General features: G+C 38.2%; 1 protein-coding gene across 11 annotated transcripts in view; it reads right to left on the bottom strand.

Annotated features, from left to right (window-relative positions):
* Window positions 1-19,926, bottom strand: part of LOC110827811 (uncharacterized) — a 151,487-nt gene that overhangs the window by 91,682 nt on the left and 39,879 nt on the right. For all 11 annotated transcript variants that reach the window (XM_087358607.1, XM_087358606.1, XM_087358610.1 and 8 more), the window contains exon 3: window positions 905-972. In XM_087358607.1, the coding sequence (XP_087214733.1) occupies window positions 905-947 (43 nt within the window). In that variant the 5' untranslated portion in view covers window positions 948-972. The remainder of the gene's footprint in view (window positions 1-904; window positions 973-19,926) is intronic.

Here is a 19,926-nt window from a genome sequence, read left to right on the forward strand (position 1 = left end):
ATGGAGGTAAGTGGTCAACTTCACACTCAGTCCCCTTTGCCACAGGGGAAACAACCCCCCAATATACCCAGTGGATAGAAGGGTGGACGTTGTGACAAAGTCAAAAATGTCCTGCCTCATCTACGGCTGGGTCTTAAATATCGTATCTTCCTTTCAGTCATTCAAACTAAATTTGTGTGCGTATTTCTCGTTTCACCCAGGCGTGGTACATGCCCCGCCTACATCATCGATCGATTTACAAACAGCATTATACAAATATCATAAACGCCTGTGCCATCCCAAAATGTTCTGGTATGGACCAGAGCAAACCTCAGTTTCAGTAACCTAGACTCCGAGTACGGATTTCTAGAGTACAGGTCAGAGCAGCTCTGAGCTAACTTGCTCACCGTGGAGTCTTAACCAAACCACGAGACATCGCATCTACAGAACACTTCGCCGCAGAGAAAATAACCCAGTAGGTTCTAATGGAAATCGAATTTCGCGGTCAGATTCGAAGGCATATCACATCGGTGGCGTCCGAATCATCCCCTAAGAGATGGGGCTTAAAACGTACTGGGATAGTTTTTAATTATCACGTAACACACAATGATAAATTATTTTGTACGCAGGCCAATATGAAAAAAAAACATACAGTTGGCTTTCAAATTAAAGCATAACTTCGCAGGAAAGTAAGAAAAGTATGGAAAGGCGAACTCCTGATTTTAATTATGACTTTTTGTCCAGTTAATAGGTCTAAAATAGGACGAGTGATATGGGTCTAATTTTAAGTGCACTATTTTCTAATCATTTACGTTTAACATAAAATAACACTAATACCCCAATTTCTATTACGTTTTGCAGCCAATGGTTAGCAGATGCGACACCACCAATTCATCCTCTGGAAGTCAAAAAACATCAATCTTACCTTGCGATTCCGTACTCGAACCCTTCTTTATGGCCGACTCCATCTTGTTTTCGCGTCGACTCTTTCTCCTGCAAGTAAGGGAACAGACAATCAATTGACAAACACAAACAAAGGACAGTAAATAAAGCGGAAGGTTACTGGGACGAGCCTTTCGACAAATATCCCTGCACTGGGCGAGATTTGATTTAGCAAAGAGTGATTCACAGAGAAACTACACAAGAGGTCAGAGGTAATAGACTACAGGCTGCTAGGTAAGGCCAAGCCTGCAGGCCCGGAATTTCTGGAATATTGCAGGAATTCAGGCTACTCGACCCTGACATTTTGCAATTTTTCACATAAGCATCCATAAAAGTTCGTATAATTTTTATACAGGGTGATTCCAAAATAAATATGGAGAACCTACCACTCCACCAGAACGATCACAATGACTTGCACGTAAAACTAAAATATAACATTATTTAAAACCGACACATATCACACAAAGAGTTTAGATTGTTTTGGTAACTCATTAGCTTGTGCATTTATTAATTTATTATATGTTAGCTGCCAAAATATTTTAATATTTAATTACATTTGCTAACATTAAAAATAGTCCAATATATTCTTGATATTTCGTCTCTCACATTTGTCATTTATTATGGACTACTAAATCGCCAATACATTTTTTTTGTATAAACTACAATACGTCCTCAAACTATGTTACATAAATTAAAAGCATAACGAAATATAAAGAATAAAATGAACTGGGGAGAAGACGAGAGATGCATACATAATTCTGTTGGAAAACTTGTGGAAAACGACAACTGGGCAGACCAAGAAGGAGACGGGAGGATAATATCAAGATGGATCTTCGGGGGGGGTGGGCTGTGAGGATGGTAAGTGATGTACACACACACACAGAAATATTATAATTTGACAAAGAGTGAAATTAAGAAGTATATTTTAGTGAAATACGTAGTGAGCTACACAAGTCCGTGTTCTAATAGCAACGAAGACAGAACCGCTCTCTTTTCACAGCGCAGAGACAACAATAATCTCATGCTGCCAACATAAGGACCATAAAGGAACTATACTTGAAGTTGAGACGAAGACCGAAATGTTACTCTGAGGACATGGAAGAAGGCTCCTGAAGAGTGTGGCTTCATGTGAGCCGATATTTACCCACTCATGGTCACGGAATGCAAGTAGCGTGGTGTTTTTAGTGCCATCAAGATTCACATTAATGTCTAAAATTACTTTGGAACGCCATTTGATTTAATAAGGTTTGGTGTTTTGTGGGCTGAAACTTATTTCCCAAAATGAATGTTCCTCAAAGGAGCTTTCTACCATCAGAGTTAGAAGGCCCTTCGATTCCTTCCACTCGCCTCAAGAATGAGCTTCACACCTGCTGTTAATTCCACGAAATCAAAAGAATTCTTTCTATAGCTTTACTAATGTATTCACAGAAATTATATCCGCAATTATCATCTCCTTTTGAAAACAAACACGACAGACGTTTACTACTTGTCTTTTTAATACAAGTCTCGCCGCAATCCGAGTTATAATTTGAAATTAAAGCGACGTGGCCGTGAATATCAAAAGAAACAATACTTCGTTTGTACAAACAGAAGCTTTTGTACTAATTTCTGCCATAGAGAAAGTAGGAGCGAGGTAAATACAGAACAGAAAAAGGGCAAATTCATAAAGACAAATTATAATACAAAACTATGTACTTTATTACGGTTAATTTTGTAAAGAAACGTTAGCATTCTCTAACAACAGCGAGAAGTTTCAAAGTGGCCGAGAGGCACAGAAAATGTAAATGAAACATCGTGACTGGAGAAAAAAAAAATTAAAAATGTTTGTTTTGTAATGGTTTCTCAGCGAAAATACAATCCCGATTTCCGGAAGTGTTCTTACGTAATTCGCTATTCTTTAGATTGTCTTTGTTTTCAACAAATTATGCACTTATAAATGTCCAGAAGTTCCATTCTTTATTAAAATAACCAATCGCAAAGTATTTAAATAAACATCGTTATAAGAATATTAATAATATTAATGTTAATAAAATAATAATAATAATAATAACAACAAACTGTACCTAAAGAAGAACCAATAAAATAAACATAGGCATGTGTGAGAAGCTCATGGACGACTTCAGCCCTGAAGATAGAGACAATAAGTTCTTCCGAAACGTTGGTACCAACCCACAAGTTCACAGAGAGGCACAATACAGAACAACACACACACGGCCACAGAGTTATGTTACATCGAAACAATAATCAGTGCCGCAAGGGATGCATCAACTTAAAAGATTCCCGTGAATTTCAACGGGCATTAGAATTCGAAACCTTTAGCGCCCCATTCATACTATGTCCAGGTGCGTTGACGGTAAGTGATAAGATCAAATGCTAATTAAACCCTCAGGGGCTATTGCAACCCTCTCTGCCCTTTTGTAGACAACTGGAGGAACCATAATTACCGACTGCTCGGTGGATGTTAAGTTCCGTGAATAACGCAAGTAGGTGTCACACAGAGGTGCAGACTGCCACGTCACCTAGGGGCAGAAACTTGCGAAGAGGCTGAGGAGACGAGTAAAAGCACATAGACCTACTACGCCCGGACAAACACCTCCACCGATTCCAGAACCAAACACGCAGCGAGAGACAATTAGTTTAAAAGTCGCGTTTTATACAGATCCAGGAGTAACCGAATCGACCAAGTTTTTGATATGACTTGCGAGATTTTAGGTTTTCACGGCGTTAAAGATAATAATGTTGTTATTATGTCTTGTGATGTTGTGTGAATTCGTAGGTAGGTACCAATGTTTCGGAAGAATATACTGTCCCCATCTTCAGGGCTAAAACAAAGTGTGCAAAAACTCAAAATCGAACCAAGGGCGGAGTCTTTCACGGAGAGCAAGATGAGGGCACTTGTGCCTTATAAACTATAAATGGAAATACTTTTACGCTAAGGATATTTTATCTTGGCTCAAGTCCTTGATATATCCATACTAAGGACCTCTGTCTCTCTTGGACAGGTGCTACAATCAGGCAACTTGTCTTTTTTTGGGAAAATAAGTTTAGTATGATTGGATAGTTGAAGGCATCTGTGACTGGACTGAGGTAGGGGGTCATTTTGACTGAAGACCTGCTAGCTCCATCGCCCACGTATAACGCCTTAGGAATTTCAGTGTAGTCCTCCAAAGCGTACACCTTTTCCAATCTTGTTAGCTCTTGAGAATATGATCCCCCGGGGGCAAACACTTACAAACATACACAGGCCTACGCTGGTTTGAAATCACAGGACGTGGTCCTCACGGCGTTAATGCTGCAGACTAGCATCCGGGACGCACCGGGCTCAAATCTCGGTCGAATCATCGCATAGGCATATCCGGACTGCCTGCAGGACCTGGTCAGACGAGGTCCACGCCGCTTCAGGGTGGAGACCGTCCTCCAACCCATCACTCACACGGACATGCTCTGGTGCTGACAACGCAAGCCCTGCATGTCAAATTCAGGACCCCTATTTGTATCACGCTGTGGGTCCCTTTACACGTTCGTTTATTTTCTTCATCTCTTTCTCATTCCTCCGTTTCTTTGTTTAACCCCTTCTACTTTTCCATTACATTCCTTCCTAATATAACATTCGTCTGTTACTAGTTATTTCTACTATTCCGTTCGTAATATTTGCTATTTCTTTTGTTTTATTTACTTTTCCTTAATTATCTTACATTACCCTTCTCATTTTGCCAATCTCGTATTGCATTTCATTCGTTAAATTATAATTTATATCCAACACTCGGTTGAATTCTTCTATTCTGCCTGTCTTTTCTTCCATTATCTTCTGTTCTTCTAATTTCCTCTACACCAAAACATCACCCCCTATCCATTCTCCATATCTTTCCATATCCCTCCCCATTCATTATTCACTTATCATCAAATCACTGTACGCCATATCGTCTGATCGCCGTTAAATAAACCATAAAAAAGTATATAACGACGAGAAACAACTCTGCAGTTGATACGTCGTCATTAAATTCATCCTTTTCTCTCGTAGTACAAATAAAATAATTTATTTGTCAATGTCGGTCATTCCATTTAAATTTCACTACATCGTAAGCTTATCTTCGATATATAGACGAGATAGTTGATACAGGATCGTTTAAAGAAATCAGACGTGGGTTGAAAAGTGGATGTCGTTTACTTCCACCAAAAGGGAAACTAACCTTTTATTTATTATTAGTGTTCTGTCTGACGACAGGTCCATATGAACAGGATCCTTCCATCCTTTTCTCGGACTGGGACCTGTTCTTATACGTTCTTGGCAGATGATCCAGAAGTGGTTTGCCATTGCCTTCTTCTGTGTGTGAATGGAGTAACTGTTGGGATGCCACGGAGAAACCGGGGAAGCCCCCGGAGGAAAACTCCGTGTTGCCTAAACCACGGCCTTGCCCAACACAAGTCTTTCGATATAAGTCTTTCGATATATTTTAAGTTAAAATCCCTTCAGGACTTCGTGAAATCTTTACTGACGTCTCGTCTCCGAAGAATCACACCTGACAAACAGCTGACAATCAAGACGCGGTAATACTTTTGCTGGCTTTGGAATTATTCTGTGTGTTATATGCGAACTAAAATTTTAGAATTATGACAATAATGCATTACACTGTACATGTATTCCTAAATGGAATTGTTTAAAATAATGGATATATTATATTTGATTTCTTCGAAGCCATTGTTTTGTTTAATCAGCAAAATAACTTTTACTAACATGGCGATAATACGAACGTTTGGGAGAAATATTGCCAACAACGAAATTTTATTTCTTTATTAAACTCGTATTATTATTATTATTTAGTGTTCTGTCTGACGACAGGTCCATGTGAACAGGATCCTTCCATCCTTTTCTCAGACTGGGACCTGTTCATATACGTTCTTGGCAGATGATCCAGAAGTGGTTTGCCATTGCCTTCTTCTGTGTGTGAATGGAGTAATTGTTGGGATGCCACGGAGAAACCGGGGAAGCCCCCGGAGAAAAACTCCGTGTTGCCTAGACCACGGCCTTGTTCGTACATGAAATAAATTATTCGTTCCTTCAATACCAGAAATTCGTATAATCTACTCTTCAACGAAAACTCTTTTAGAGATGAAAAATATAAACGATGGAACATCTGAATTAATTTACCCCGTGACATTTCCCCCGTTTTGATTAATAAATAGGTACAGCAAAGATCAAATCTTTAAGTGTTCAGTTGACACACGTGTGACACATTTTCAATAGTCAGAAATTCATGCTTACTCAACGGGACAATTATTTCCTTAATTGTATATCGCAGTAGTAAAAACAATTTAATTATAGAAATATTTTTAAAAAAAGTCTAACACCGACCGAATGTCGAATTCTTCCGCCATCCCGAACACAGACATTATTTTTATTCTGAACTTGAACTAAGTGTTTTGATAAGACAGTTTGAAGTACATGACAAGTTATCTGAAATGCCAGTACATTTAACACTGAGTGCCGCCATCTCTATGTACAGGTAACATCAATATTTGCTAAGAACAGCGACAAATACGGAGTGTCCTCCACTTTGTGATGTGCGTAATTGGATGAAGACCTTTTAGCAGAACTTAATCAAATATTGAAGGCTTCAAAAAAGTTCGAGTAACCTCTCCTTATTTCTGAAAATTTAAAGTTCTAATAATAAATGTTAACTTGATTTCTAAAGGTGAAAGGTCAAATCTAACAGCAATGATTATTGTAAGAAAACCACTTGGGAAACCTAGAAATAGATAGAAGTACAATATACCTTCATAATTTTTTCTTTGCAGTTCATAATAAGTTTGTCCCACTATACGCCATGTAGGCGCTTAGGGGGAGTGGAGGTATAGCTCCTACTCTTTCTTGACCTCGGCACTAGATGGGGGTGAGTGGTCAGCATCACGCCCCGGCCGGCTTTACACCCGGGAAAGGACCCCGGTACCCATTGTAGAGGAGGCTGGGTGGGCCCCAGAGCCGGTCTGGACGCAGAGGCTAGAGGAAAAATCCTCTGCCCCCGTCGGGGATCGAACCCCGGTCGTCCAGCCCGTAGCTAGTCACTATACTGACTGAGCTATCCCGGCTCATTTGCAGTTCATAATACGTTAAATTAATTTAATTATATATGTAATTTATTTAAAGCAAAAAACACCAGAGTCCGCACACTAAGTCTATAGTTAATTTGGAAATTAATTAACGACGCTCCATCAACTTTAGACACTATTTAACATTTAAAAAAATGATACGTAGATTGCTTATGGTGAAATGTGAGGGACTGGAAATGAGGTTACATATTTCAAGGTTCTGTCCAGGCATTCACAGGGAGAGACTGAAGAGAAACCTCCGGACAGACCTTTTCCGATAGGAATCAAAAAAAAATTTATCCCAGATGGGTGCCAACTGCATGCATTATGGTTCGTCGACTGAATCCGTAATTCTATAAGCTTCAGTGATAATATTCTTTGTAATGGTTATACTTTCAACCAATGTAATATAAAACTGCCAAGCCTGCTTCACACTGTGACATAAATTGCGTGTCATGGCCACGTTACTCGCTGGGAGCCTTGTGTTACCATAGCAACGCGCTGATAACCTACAGACGTGTTGGTAAAAAAGATCCTTTAATGGCAAAAGTGTCTGGAATCTTTACTGAAAGTCTCGCGCCATTTTTCCTCTCCTTCTTAATGCCCGATGGGAACGGACGCAAATTTACGTGTGCGATGAGGTTATTTTTGAGTTCGTAAAAACTTCACACAGATAAATATGATACTGTTCTTAAATTAAACAAAATCATTTTGACCATAATACTCGAGGGATGCGGTTACAAGCCTGTTCTGACTTCAGTCCAACGCTTACAAGGTCTACCAATATATCTTCTTCCTCGCGGATCGTAATTCGAAACAAAACTTTATAATCCTTCTGTCCATATTCTACCTACGAGTATCTACACTAATGCATTTGTTCCTTATACCAGTTATTTATTAAGAGTTTCCTTTATGCATTCTGTAATAACAACGCAACACATTTCAACTGCTTTTGTCATGCACAGAATACTAACTTCAATAAGCTACTACCCGGCCCTCTGCAGAACAGTACTTGTGCAAAATCAATTTGCCAGAACGATCGGCTAACATTACCATATTGACATCAGCCCAGACCATTGCCTCGTTGCCATGGAAACAGGCTGGGGAAAAAAAATACTTCCCTTAACTACGAGCCTTCTCAGACAGAACAGTGAATACACAAGGAGTTAAGTACGTCCAGAAGTTCAAGAACCAAGTACGGTAGAATCTCTTAACATTCTAGTGCAATACTGGTATATGTCTCAGCCCAGTCGTGCGCTGGTATAATTTTAAATTCGTCAATATAAAGTTTTCTCGAGTTTATTGAAGTTTAAATACAAACACTACAGGAGAAATGTTGTTGTTACTATTTAGACCTATCGTCGCCACCACTATTTTGGAGACCTAGGCGTAGATGAAAGTATAATATTAAAATGGACCCTAATGAGGATATGAAGCTGTCGACTGACTTAAACTAGCTCAGAACAGGGACCAGAGAGGGGTTCGTGTAAAAATGGTAATGAGTCACCCAGTTCCATAAAAGACGTTTATGTATGGCTAATGTTACTTATATACGCTGGAAGTGATTTCGGTACGAGTATACTTAATTCGATAAATTTACGTTATCAAATTTTCTGTGTATCATAATGCACTTCCATATTAACGTGTGTTCATTCTGCTTTGCCTCTCTCTCTCTCTCTCTCTCTCTCTCTCTCTCTCTCTCTCTCTCTCTCTTTTTATAGGTGGCATCACCAACAAGGAAATATTTTCCCTTCTTCCCAAGTCTTCTGTCCTCGGAAACAAACACAACGTATCAAACAAGACCAATCTCGGCGCAAAAACTTTTTCCTCTATCTTCCTCGCACAAGTCTTGTCATTTTTGACTTCAAACTTATTGGTTTCTTTCAAAATTCGTGTACAAAGTTTGATAATATTCCTATTTTCTTTGCCTGGGGTTTTGTTTGTCACAAAATTCCGGGCAAGAAAATTTCTTTTCATGCCTCGATTTCCTTTGCAGAATTTATTTAGTTTTTGTAATCTGCGTAGGTCTAGCGCCCTTGACATAGAAGACTTCCTCTGTTACTCCTTGTGAATATAAATGCGCCGTATAATTCCTACGGTTCTTGAAATGCCACAAGCAGCTTCAACTGCTGAAAGGCTTTTTTACTGGTCTCATAAATAAATTCACATCAAGAAAACGAATATTTCTAAGCGAGATTTTTTGTGTACAGGACGAAAATCTTTAAATACGTACACCTGTTTTTAAATAAGACAAATGTAACGAAAGACATCGGACATTGTCTGTTTTCGTCTGGATAAAAATGAGAGGACAATATAAAATTAATTCGGAAATAAGCCTTTTTTTTAAAGTGTTCTGTCTGACGACAGGTCCATATGAACAGGATCCTTCCATCCTTTTCTCGGACTGGGACCTGTTCACATACGTTCTTGGCAGATGATCCAGAAGTGGTTTGCCATTGCCTTCTTCTGTGTGTGAATGGGATGCCACGGAGAAACCGGGGAAGCCCCCGGAGGAAAACTCCGTGTTGCCTAGACCACGGCCTTGCCCAACCGCCGGGAATCGAACCCGAGACCCCCCAGGATTACAAGGCCAGCGTTCTAACCGCTAGACCACCGTGTAAGGTAAGCCCCCGTTAAAAACATAAAATAAGAAGTTTCTCATTTATTGCTAATAATTGCAATCTTATACCTAGTCAAGCTCAGAATTACAGGCACTATCCTCTCTGTCTGCAGAAACATACATTCAATTCCATGACAATCGATGTGTGATCTTTGCCGGAAAAAGTGAATATGGAACAGATTTTTCACGGAGAACGTTTATTTAGGCAGGGTCCCAAAGTTGTGATAACGTTGTTGACTGATTTGGTCCACCTCAGGCGTCATGCACGGTGATAATTCAACATGAAACTCTGTTTGAATGACGAATGGCAAACATAAATGGAAGTAGTCAGAGAAACATTTGGCCCAGTTACACTCAGTCTACGACAAATTCTATACGACTGCTCTAGGTTTGAGTCTGAGCGTCGGCAAAGAGAAGCCGGCGACTGAGCTATAAACAAGGCACGACTAAGGCACTCTTCGTTATAGAGTAAAGTACAATCTAGTCAACAGCGGGGGGGGGGGGGGGAGAGAGAATGTCCCTGGTTTAAAATTTGTCTGGCAAAAATAAATTTGTGTTAACGACGAACGATAATTCTGACACAAATCGAGAGTCAAATTACATGTGATAGAAGGCGTACAGATATAAACATGTTTCTCGTAATACAGACACTTATGGGTATCCCTGTAGGCTGTCACGACCAAATGGATGTTCATCGCATATATCAGACGTATGAAAATGTAAACGTCTGATATGGGAGTCGTACTGGGGGGTGAATGAGATCAGGGAGGAAGGGGGAGGAGGTTGTTGTCCTACGGGAATGGTACGCCACTGGCGGAGTCTTGGACAGAATAATGATTCTGGCGGCGCGAGGAGAGAAATGGACCAATTCTGAGGAAACTTCCGACAAGAGGAAAGACAAATAAGGAGGGGTGGGAGGGGAGGAAGTCGTGGGGACACGGAGAAAATGGGAACTCGAGGTAAAGGAAATAAGAGAAGAGAAAAACCCCAAGAGGGCGTGGAGAAGAAAATAGGGAAACAAAGTAAACAGTGCTGAAAAATAAATCAACGATAACGTAGAATGAAAAGAAAAAAGATATATTGCTTAATGGAAAAAAAAAATTATAACGATGTCCAAACTCATTTACGTATGAATAATATTAATAATATTAATTATATTGTTGATAATTTCACAGAAATAATGAACAAAATAATATAAACACGCCACATAATATGCAAAGAATAAGAAAATAAAAGGAACATCCACAACTACAACCTACAATCTACAATTACCCAAAGCGTGCATTAAAAAAATATTGAATAGTTTTAAAAAATAAACCTGAAGATGATGCTGAGACATCGAAACATGTTGTAATATATAGCGCAAATTGTAACATCGAGAAAAACGATGAATAGCGCGAATTATTTATATCAATTTTAATTTTAAACATCAATATTAAAATGTTTTGTGTATAGACTTGAAGAATAAATATATGTATCAATTGAAAACACAAACATGACGCATCTAAACTATAAACTATAAAAAAGATAATGTTGAAGAAAAAATAGATGAGTAGTAAATGAGAAAAAAAAATAGTAGCTTGAAAGATGTTTACCGACGTTTCAGAGGTCCTTGATGCCTCCGTCATCAGGGACTCATCACCCTGATGACGGAAACCTAACCTAACCTGAAATTACAGAAAGACTGGGAGGCGATTTGATTTGGAAAGGGGACTGTAAAAGAGTGAGGGGTCGGTTTACATTAAGTCGCATTCAATCATTAACACGCAGGAAAAGGGGTTATTAAATTAGACCCTGCCGCAGGCAGGAGACGTCACAGCCATCGAGTTCGACCAATTACCGGTATCAGCAGGTGGCAAATATGACGACTTAATGCACCGCCATCGATTGACTGACCCCTTGTTTACCACCACCCGCACAGCCCTGACATCCACGGGCAGAGAGAGAGAGAGAGAGAGAGAGGCGCATGACGAAATTCCTCACAACGTGGTCACATGACACCGGAACCTTGTCAGTTTAACGACCCAATCAATCAATCAATCAAACACAGACCTTGCATGAAAGACTATGTAGAATTTCATTTTAGATATACTCCTAATCGCGATTAAAACGTTGTAATTTATGTCGTAATGACATTAAAGATTGGAAGCTGGCGAAAATGTTTGGGCCTAAAAGGGATGAAGTGTCAGGACGACTTAGATGATTAAATAACAAGAAACAGCATAATTTGTATTCTCCAGTTCGTATTATTAAGCAACCCAAATCCTTGAGAATCTAACAGTCGCTCAGCTAGTCAATAAATTTACCGCCTGTCGTATAACTTGAAGGTTCATTACCGTCTGCACAAAAGACCGTCAATGGTTATTAATGTGAGCCAGTTTAATCCATTTCACTACGTTTAACCCTAATTTAACGTCCACCTACACCCAGGTCTTCCAAGTTGTCTCTCTCCTTCAAGCTTCTCGAAACCAAAATATTCTCAGAGCCGCCAAATCAAGTGTGATGAGACGAGAAATGAAAATAACAAACGCATACAAGATTTTACTTGGAATAATTAGAGTAAGATAATATTTGGAAGACATTGGCTTATTTTTAACATAATATTAAAACTGATCTTGTACGAATGAGGTATGAAAATGAGATTTCGAAGATGGTTGTCTTCTGGGTTGTAGTCTGGTAGACGTTTACCGACGTTTCAGAGTTACGTGCAACCTCCGTCAGAGTGATGGTTGGCGCAAGAAGCCATAAGACAGTCATCTTCATACTCCCCACCGTGAGACCTATAAATCTCACTAAGGTGAGGTTTAGAGAGAAGTTTGTCTGTATAATGAAGTGATTAAGCGTAAATTAATAACTTCCTTCGTACGTATGTACAGCACAGCTCAAAGACTCAAAGTGTTCCCACTTTCTATGTTTGCTAAATGAGCCGGTTCTGCACACATCAGAATGGCTGGATCCAATTACAGTCTTTGCCGCTTTGTTCTGAAGTTATGACAAGCAGTTGCATTATATTCGAAATATGGGAAACTTTCTCTTTTCCACTGTACGCTTCGCCCCCTATCGCCTAGCCAGTTCGTAGTTTTCGTTCCACTGATACACAATTATTGTCTTCCGGTCAGATTTCCGCGTCAAAATTTCTTTTACGATTTAAAATAAAAACATGGCCGAACCTGATACGAAAAACGACTTCACACGTTCAAAAAAGTTTTCGCCATATGGAAAAGTGTGTAGTTCGCAATCACTTAAAGTGGTAACTATATGCGCCTCCCGTTTTAACATTCAGTAACTCAGAATTTTGTTCGCACAGTGGATTAATGTGGGCTTTGTATGATTCTGAGAATAAACTATTACATCCGTAAAGCATTAACCGGTTGATCTTTGTAATTGAGAAGCACTGCGTTCTCTTTAACGTACAAAACTATTTTTTTTTAAAAAAATATCATGAAGATGAACTTCGTGCTTCAAAGAGTTAAAAAAGCATGTTCCTTAAAGCTTTGACCGGGATGTTCTTTGGTTAAATCTTATGTGGTACCGCCTGATTCGACTTCTAATGGTTAAGTGAAGTGTTTTCTTCGCGGTACGGTCTGGATTCGTAAATATTATGAAGACGAGCTTCGATTTCAAAGGGTTAACCAGCTGATTTTCGTAATGGTGAGGTGTAGTGTTTTCTTCGCGGTACGGACTGAATTCATAAATAATATTCAGACGATCTTCGGCTTCAAAGGGTTAATATTTCGGAACTTCTAGTGATTTGCTATAAAGCGTTGCAATCATGGCGATCGCTTCCATTGGGTCTCATAAGCGTCAGACACGGTGATGTGTGCTTCGCTGTCTCGCCATAGTTTTTTTTTTATCTCTTGCCAAACCGAGGTCATGACCTCAGAATTGTGGTTCCCGAGATGCAGCCTAGAAACAGAGACGCGTCCATAACACGAAGCAAACTCTTCATTAAAACTTAAAGAAGTGCTTCGTCACTACGACTCATTGCATATCCTTCAAACTAATTAATCTCGAAGCCTTAGAATTACTTACTGCAGTAGTGGCATAAGTTGACGGTTCTCACACACACACACACTGATACGTAGTGGCGCCATTTTGGCTGGGGAAAATTTATTTTCGCACTGTCCAGGATTTGGATAAATATTAGGCATGACGTTTCGGCACCGAGCCCTCTTTTTCTTGGTCTAAAAGGAAAAAGATGTCTACACTGCGAGACCATCACTCATTAAGTGCGTCAGCCAGTCAGTTATCAGTAGCCAGTCATTCCAGCAGATTGGAAGATAATATTAAAAATATCTTAGACAAACTGTGTAAAGGTGGAGACTAGATTAATGTGATTCAGGTTGAAGTTAAATGGCAAAGATTTTTAAAACAGTGACAAACTAATCTTTGAGTTCTACACAATCAAAAAATGTATTAATAATCCGAGCATGTCTAAACGTTTTTAAAATGGCTCTACAGTACAATGTTAGTTTTATACAAAAACGGTTTATATACAGTTGATCAGAGAATACAGTGGACGGGGGTTTGGCCCGGGGGGGGACGCACTAGGAGAGTATAATGAGCAATGGGGTGTGTTTTAATTAGATTTATGGCTCCTGGCTTAACCATTGTCGTGCGAGGCTATGAAATTAAAATCCTACTGTCCAACAGTTCCCATGTAAAATTTAAGGTATAGGAGTTCCGACAAAATGCACACTTCCAATGTTGCCAGCTCCAATTCATTCAAATTCAACAGCTTTACCCTATAAACACGTGAGGCGTTTAATGGTACAGTTTTATATGTGGAAATGTTTTGCTTGAAATCTGCACAGAGATGGATGTATTTTAAAGTTATCGCGAATTTTAAAACACTAGCGTCAAGTATACGTAGTCTCGTAAGCTGTAACCAAACGATTCGTAGGAACGTATCACCTCCATCTTCAGGAAGAAGTTGGAGGCAATGTTCTGAACAAATTACGTGGTTCTCTTATCATACACTGTCCCAGAAGCGGTTGAAACCTGTCTTAAACGCGGTCATAAACACACACTTCTAAAACTACGCGTGTTCTTTTAACGTTTTAAAAGATGAAACGTAAAACGAGGCTATAAAACTCTCTACCGGCTCTCTAACTAACACATAAAAAATTGCTTGTTAAGAAGTAGATACATCCTCAGTTTGTCAACATGATGAACGCGTTTTATGACACGCGAAGGTTCATTACAGTGTTCACAAGAACAGAGAGTGAGTCTCATTCAAAATGGTTGCCTTCTGGTTTGTTGCGAGCTGTAGTTTGGTAAGAATTTACCAACATTTCAAAGGTCCTTGCTGTATCCATTATCAGGGCGATGGTTAATGGTGTTCAAGAGCATAATCTCTGGTTATTGTGAGAATCATACGAAGCCCGTAAGTATAAAACGCAGAGTTGCTGACAGTTAAGGCAAGTAGAACATAGGCCAATATTAATCATTGGGATTAAGAGTTAGGGCTAGTTTAAGTTAAGTTAGGTTAGGTTAGGTTAGGTTATATTAGGGATTAGGTTAGGTTGTTCGGTTAGGTTAGTTTAGGTTAGGTTAAGTTAGGTTAGGTTAGGTTATATTAGGGATTAGGTTAGGTTGTTCGGTTAGGTTAGGTTAGGGATTAGGTTAGGTTATATTAGGGATTAGGTTAGGTTGTTCGGTTAGGTTAGGTTAGGTTACATTAAATTCGCTCTTTAGTTTCGGATTCTAGTCCCAGGGACGTAGTTAAACAGTAAAATTGATCTTAGATGTATAAATTAGTATTAGACGTGGAAGTAAGTGACTCAGGATCGTGTTCAGTGGCAGATTTTGTAAAATTTTGAGGAATATAATATACGCCAGAGAGAATGATTGATAAAAGTTTGGAGAAAAGGAAATATTATGAAATATAATCAAAGCGCAATAAAAGGTTGAAGAAAGGAAGAAAGAGAGAGGACATATGTAAGAAATATAAGCAGAAAAACACGTTGTATAAAGTTAAGACTGGCGAAGTTAATGAAGAAAATCTGGTAAAAACCACATTTTAAGTCCCTAGCCTGTCAGCTGTGACGTTGAAATTCGGCTTCCCAGTTTCTTAAATTAATGCGCCCCGTTCTGTAAACAAGGAGCAGGAGACCTGGAGCGGATGAGGCCGAAATCCCAAGCAGGAAAAAAAAACACGGTGGGCCGGCGGTGGTTGCCATAGCAACGTTCTGCATTACGCGGATAGAATAACCCAAACAGTCGAATGGAAGTCAAGGGTCTTCCACAGAGAGCAAGGAAATTCAAGGAAGAAATTCAATTAATAAAAGAAGGAAAAGGGGAAGTTCGGGGAATAAAAGAGGTCGAAACACATCGTGAGGAAGAAACAAAGGAAGAATTAAAAGGGAGCACGTTAAAGAAAGAAACACCGGAGATTTTTTAAAAAAAAATTGATACATTAAGGAAAATAAATATTTGCAGAGGAAGGATATAGGAATATATAAAATGAAATATATAAAGTCAGACGGGACAAATGCGCAATATAATTGGTTAACACTCATGATTATCTATAAGCACATTAACACTAATTTTTATCAGAGAATTTCCGCTGTCCCCTGAAAATCGACTTACGTTTCACATTCATGAAAATATTCCTCAGAGATGTGCAACAGAAAATATATATATATTGGATTAATTTTGATCTATCACTTGGCTGGCCTCTGTTTATTAATTTTTAGTCGTAAAAGAGAAATCTTTGAACAGACAAACACGACTGCTCCATCAAACGCTCGTTTTATAAATTACATATAAAGAACGGGATGTTACATATGCATGCAGTGGGCTACGAACAAGCGTCTAGATGCAGTTAAGAAAATCTTGTCGCTTTTAGCTAACATAACCTAACAGCTGCTCCTAATGCTTTGACAGGATCGAGCTCTCGTCAGCTGACAGGAGAGTTATCACAGTAAACACTAAATTCGGATACCACAAAGTACCTCAATTAATTCAGCGATACCATCAGGCAAATTCTGAACTTTATCGTAAGCACCAGCTGTGGGAAACTTTCGAAGAGATGAGACGGAAGATAATACCTAACTAGATAATTAGATTCATCACTTTGTACTGTTAGAACAGTCAAATAAAGGCAGACATGATTCGCTTTGCATGTAGCTCGGATGTTGAAGTAATATTACACAAGGACATTGTCTGTAAAAATAAAACTGTGTACAAAATATATAAATACATACGTTTTAAATTCAGCTTTACTTTGGGTGAGGCTTAAGGTTTTAACAGTTGTCGAGTACGGAGATACTTCTGGAAAGTTGCGACTTGATGATGATGATGGGTGCCTCTGAAACGTCGGTAAACTTCTACCAGACCACACGGCTCAACAACCCAGAAGACAGCCATCTTTATAGTCACCGCAGTGAGAACCTCAAATCTCACATTATAAAGTAACTTCCGATGGATTTCGTTAAAAGCTGCAGAAGATAATGAGATCCAATTTTATGCCAGGCATAACCACAAGTTCTTTTTTTTTTTTTCCTCTCTAAAACTTCCACGAGGAAATATTCGATTTTATAAAGTCGTTTCCAACTAACGAACCAGCAGACCGAAACAGCGTCTCCATAAGCCATTCATTTTATAGAACATGTGCACAGAATGCATGATAATATCATTAGAATATTTTAAATATAACAAACTCTAAAGAAATTAACAGAATGGCATAGTAGCGTTGGTTAGTGAGTGCGGGTCTTCGCATTGAGGAAACGTGAATCTGCAAGAGTGGAAAATAATTAAGTTCGTAAAATCAACAGCGAGATGCACTCTTGACATTATTTCCATTAACTTGCAGTTAAGTTTGTACTCTACTTTGAAAAAGTAGTTCATGCTTGTACAGAACAAACTACTCTCCTACGTCACAGCGTTTTCGAGATACCCACATAAAACAATTATTATACTTTGCGCTTATGGTACTTATTACCAGGAGTGCTTTAAATACGGCCCCCAAGTTCCTGTCTCTAAGGATAGTTCCTCGCTACTCTACACTGTCCATTCCTTGTTTTAATATTATCCGCATGATAAAACAATGCTCAAATCTGTAAATGTTTCCTAATTTAAATACAGTCACTAATTAAATACATAATAGCTACAAGGACATTTGGAAGTTTGGAAAAACCAAAAGGAAACATAAATAAAATTTTAGTAAGTAAACGTAAACATGAATTTAACTTCTTTCATTTATTTTATTTTATTTTATATTATTTTTATTTATATTTTACTGCTACTTTCTAACTATAATTTATATATTTTGCATTTTATTCTCTAAATTCTTTTATAAATTCTTTCAAATTCTTTAGTGTTTCTTTCAATCTTCTACTTACAGACCGAATATGTACATCTGATAAAATTTAAGAAAAGACAACACCTCGCCCAAAATTGAAAAAACAAATGGCATGAAACATCACCAAATGGAATCATATTTGAGTTTTAAGTTCGTAAATATTTTACACCTGATGATGGTTTTATAAAAACTGAAACATGTTGTGTAAAAGATGTTCCAAAATGTAAATCGATCAATCGATATGGAACATCAATGATATTTTATTATCTTAATTATAAGAAATTTTGTGATAAGACGGATTAAAATAAATAATTCTTTCATAAACATGTATTTCCAAAGAAAAGACAATATCGTTACAGAATTAAATAATAATCGACTTTATTAACACTGGGTCAACAGAACACGAAGTGCCGCAGGGTTTGAGGAAAACGTCAATAAACCAGAACTGGACAAAGACGTCATAATAAACTTGTAATTAGTACGATAAAATCAAATTTTTTTTAACTACGTTTTTGTAAGGAGACGCGAACACGGGACAATACTTCCATCGTCTCTAGGAACAAAGTTCAGACTTGTATTTTACAAGAGTTGTAAGCGTTTTTGGCTAAGGCTGGCAAATGTACAGTAACCGCTGTTTTTTGAAGATTCCCTCTGGCGGACACGGGGAGAAAGTTGGTGTGCAAAGTAAGTAAGTATAGGGAATAGGAAGATGAAACATGGGAAAATAGAGGAAGGCTGAGAGATTTAAGATTGCAGCCTCCAGCTAATGCCCTTTTTCTTACCCTCGTCTGTGATCATATCGACCGTCTACATTGTCAAAGCAAGAAGGACTCAAGAAAAGTCAAAATTAAGCAGAGTTCTATACCGCATCCCTACCAAGAACGTTAGTGGAAAGTACTGAGACAGAAAATCTTGTAGTTTGTTTCTTAGAATATGATAATTGTTTTACAAATTTCTAGGTCCATACCATGCTTCATATTTGCAGCATCAGTGGATCGTTAATTATTGCTACAAAACAGAAGAAACCTTAATAATAATGATAATAATAAATATAATTCATCACGCGAACTCTAGGCATGTAACACGTATTAAAAACAAAATATATTTCAGAAATAGATGCTGCACTGTGTACCTCAGGGGCAAGGTTTGTGTCAGGTACACAGAAGTAAACACCCTGTAAAGCAATGAATAGATAGAACAATAATAATAATAATAATAACCACAAAAACAACAATAACAATGTTATATATTAAATCTTGTCCGTCTAATCACAATAATTCTTATTAAATATTAAAATATTACAATAATTAACATTTAAAATATTTAAATATTAAATGATGTTCTTTATCGAAATATTCGATTTACATTAGACCATCATTTAATATTTAAATATTTTAAATGTTAATTATTGTAATATTTTAATATTTAATAAGAATTTATTGTGATTAGACGGACAAGATTTAATATATACTATATACTTATTATATCACAATATGACGCAACTTTACCATCTTATGAATAACAATGTTCTCTTATGTACTACAAAACATTGCACAGAATAAAAGTTGGTTATAATTTACGACACCATGGTAAGACGTGAAGTGGTGCCAATTTCACACCAATTTCAGAAATCACGGGCACAAGCCAACAACTGTTTAAAAAAAAAAGGGAGAATGAAAATGCAAAGTGTAGTACCAATCGTGGGTTGTGCAGTTCGGAGGTAAATTTCACAATTACACGGAACAGTTCAATGAAGACTTCTCAGGTAATCGGCCCGCGTCAGGTGGTCGCGCGAGCAAATAATCCCCTGAATTTAATCGCCAACGAAAGCTTTGGATCTTACACGCAAGAGGTCTCTGTACAAGAGCTCACGGAACTAAAGTTTAGTTAAGCCAACGTAATTAAGCCGACGCTCGCCTTCACAACTTTCGCACATGAATCTCAAATCGTGGGTTTACGTGTTTGTTCGCTCGAGAACGGATATATCAATTTG

Source organism: Zootermopsis nevadensis, unplaced genomic scaffold (genome assembly GCF_977971745.1).
Source record: "Zootermopsis nevadensis isolate Lab colony 2312 unplaced genomic scaffold, Znev_1.0 Znev_ptg000030l, whole genome shotgun sequence".
NCBI lineage: Eukaryota > Metazoa > Arthropoda > Insecta > Blattodea > Termopsidae > Zootermopsis > Zootermopsis nevadensis.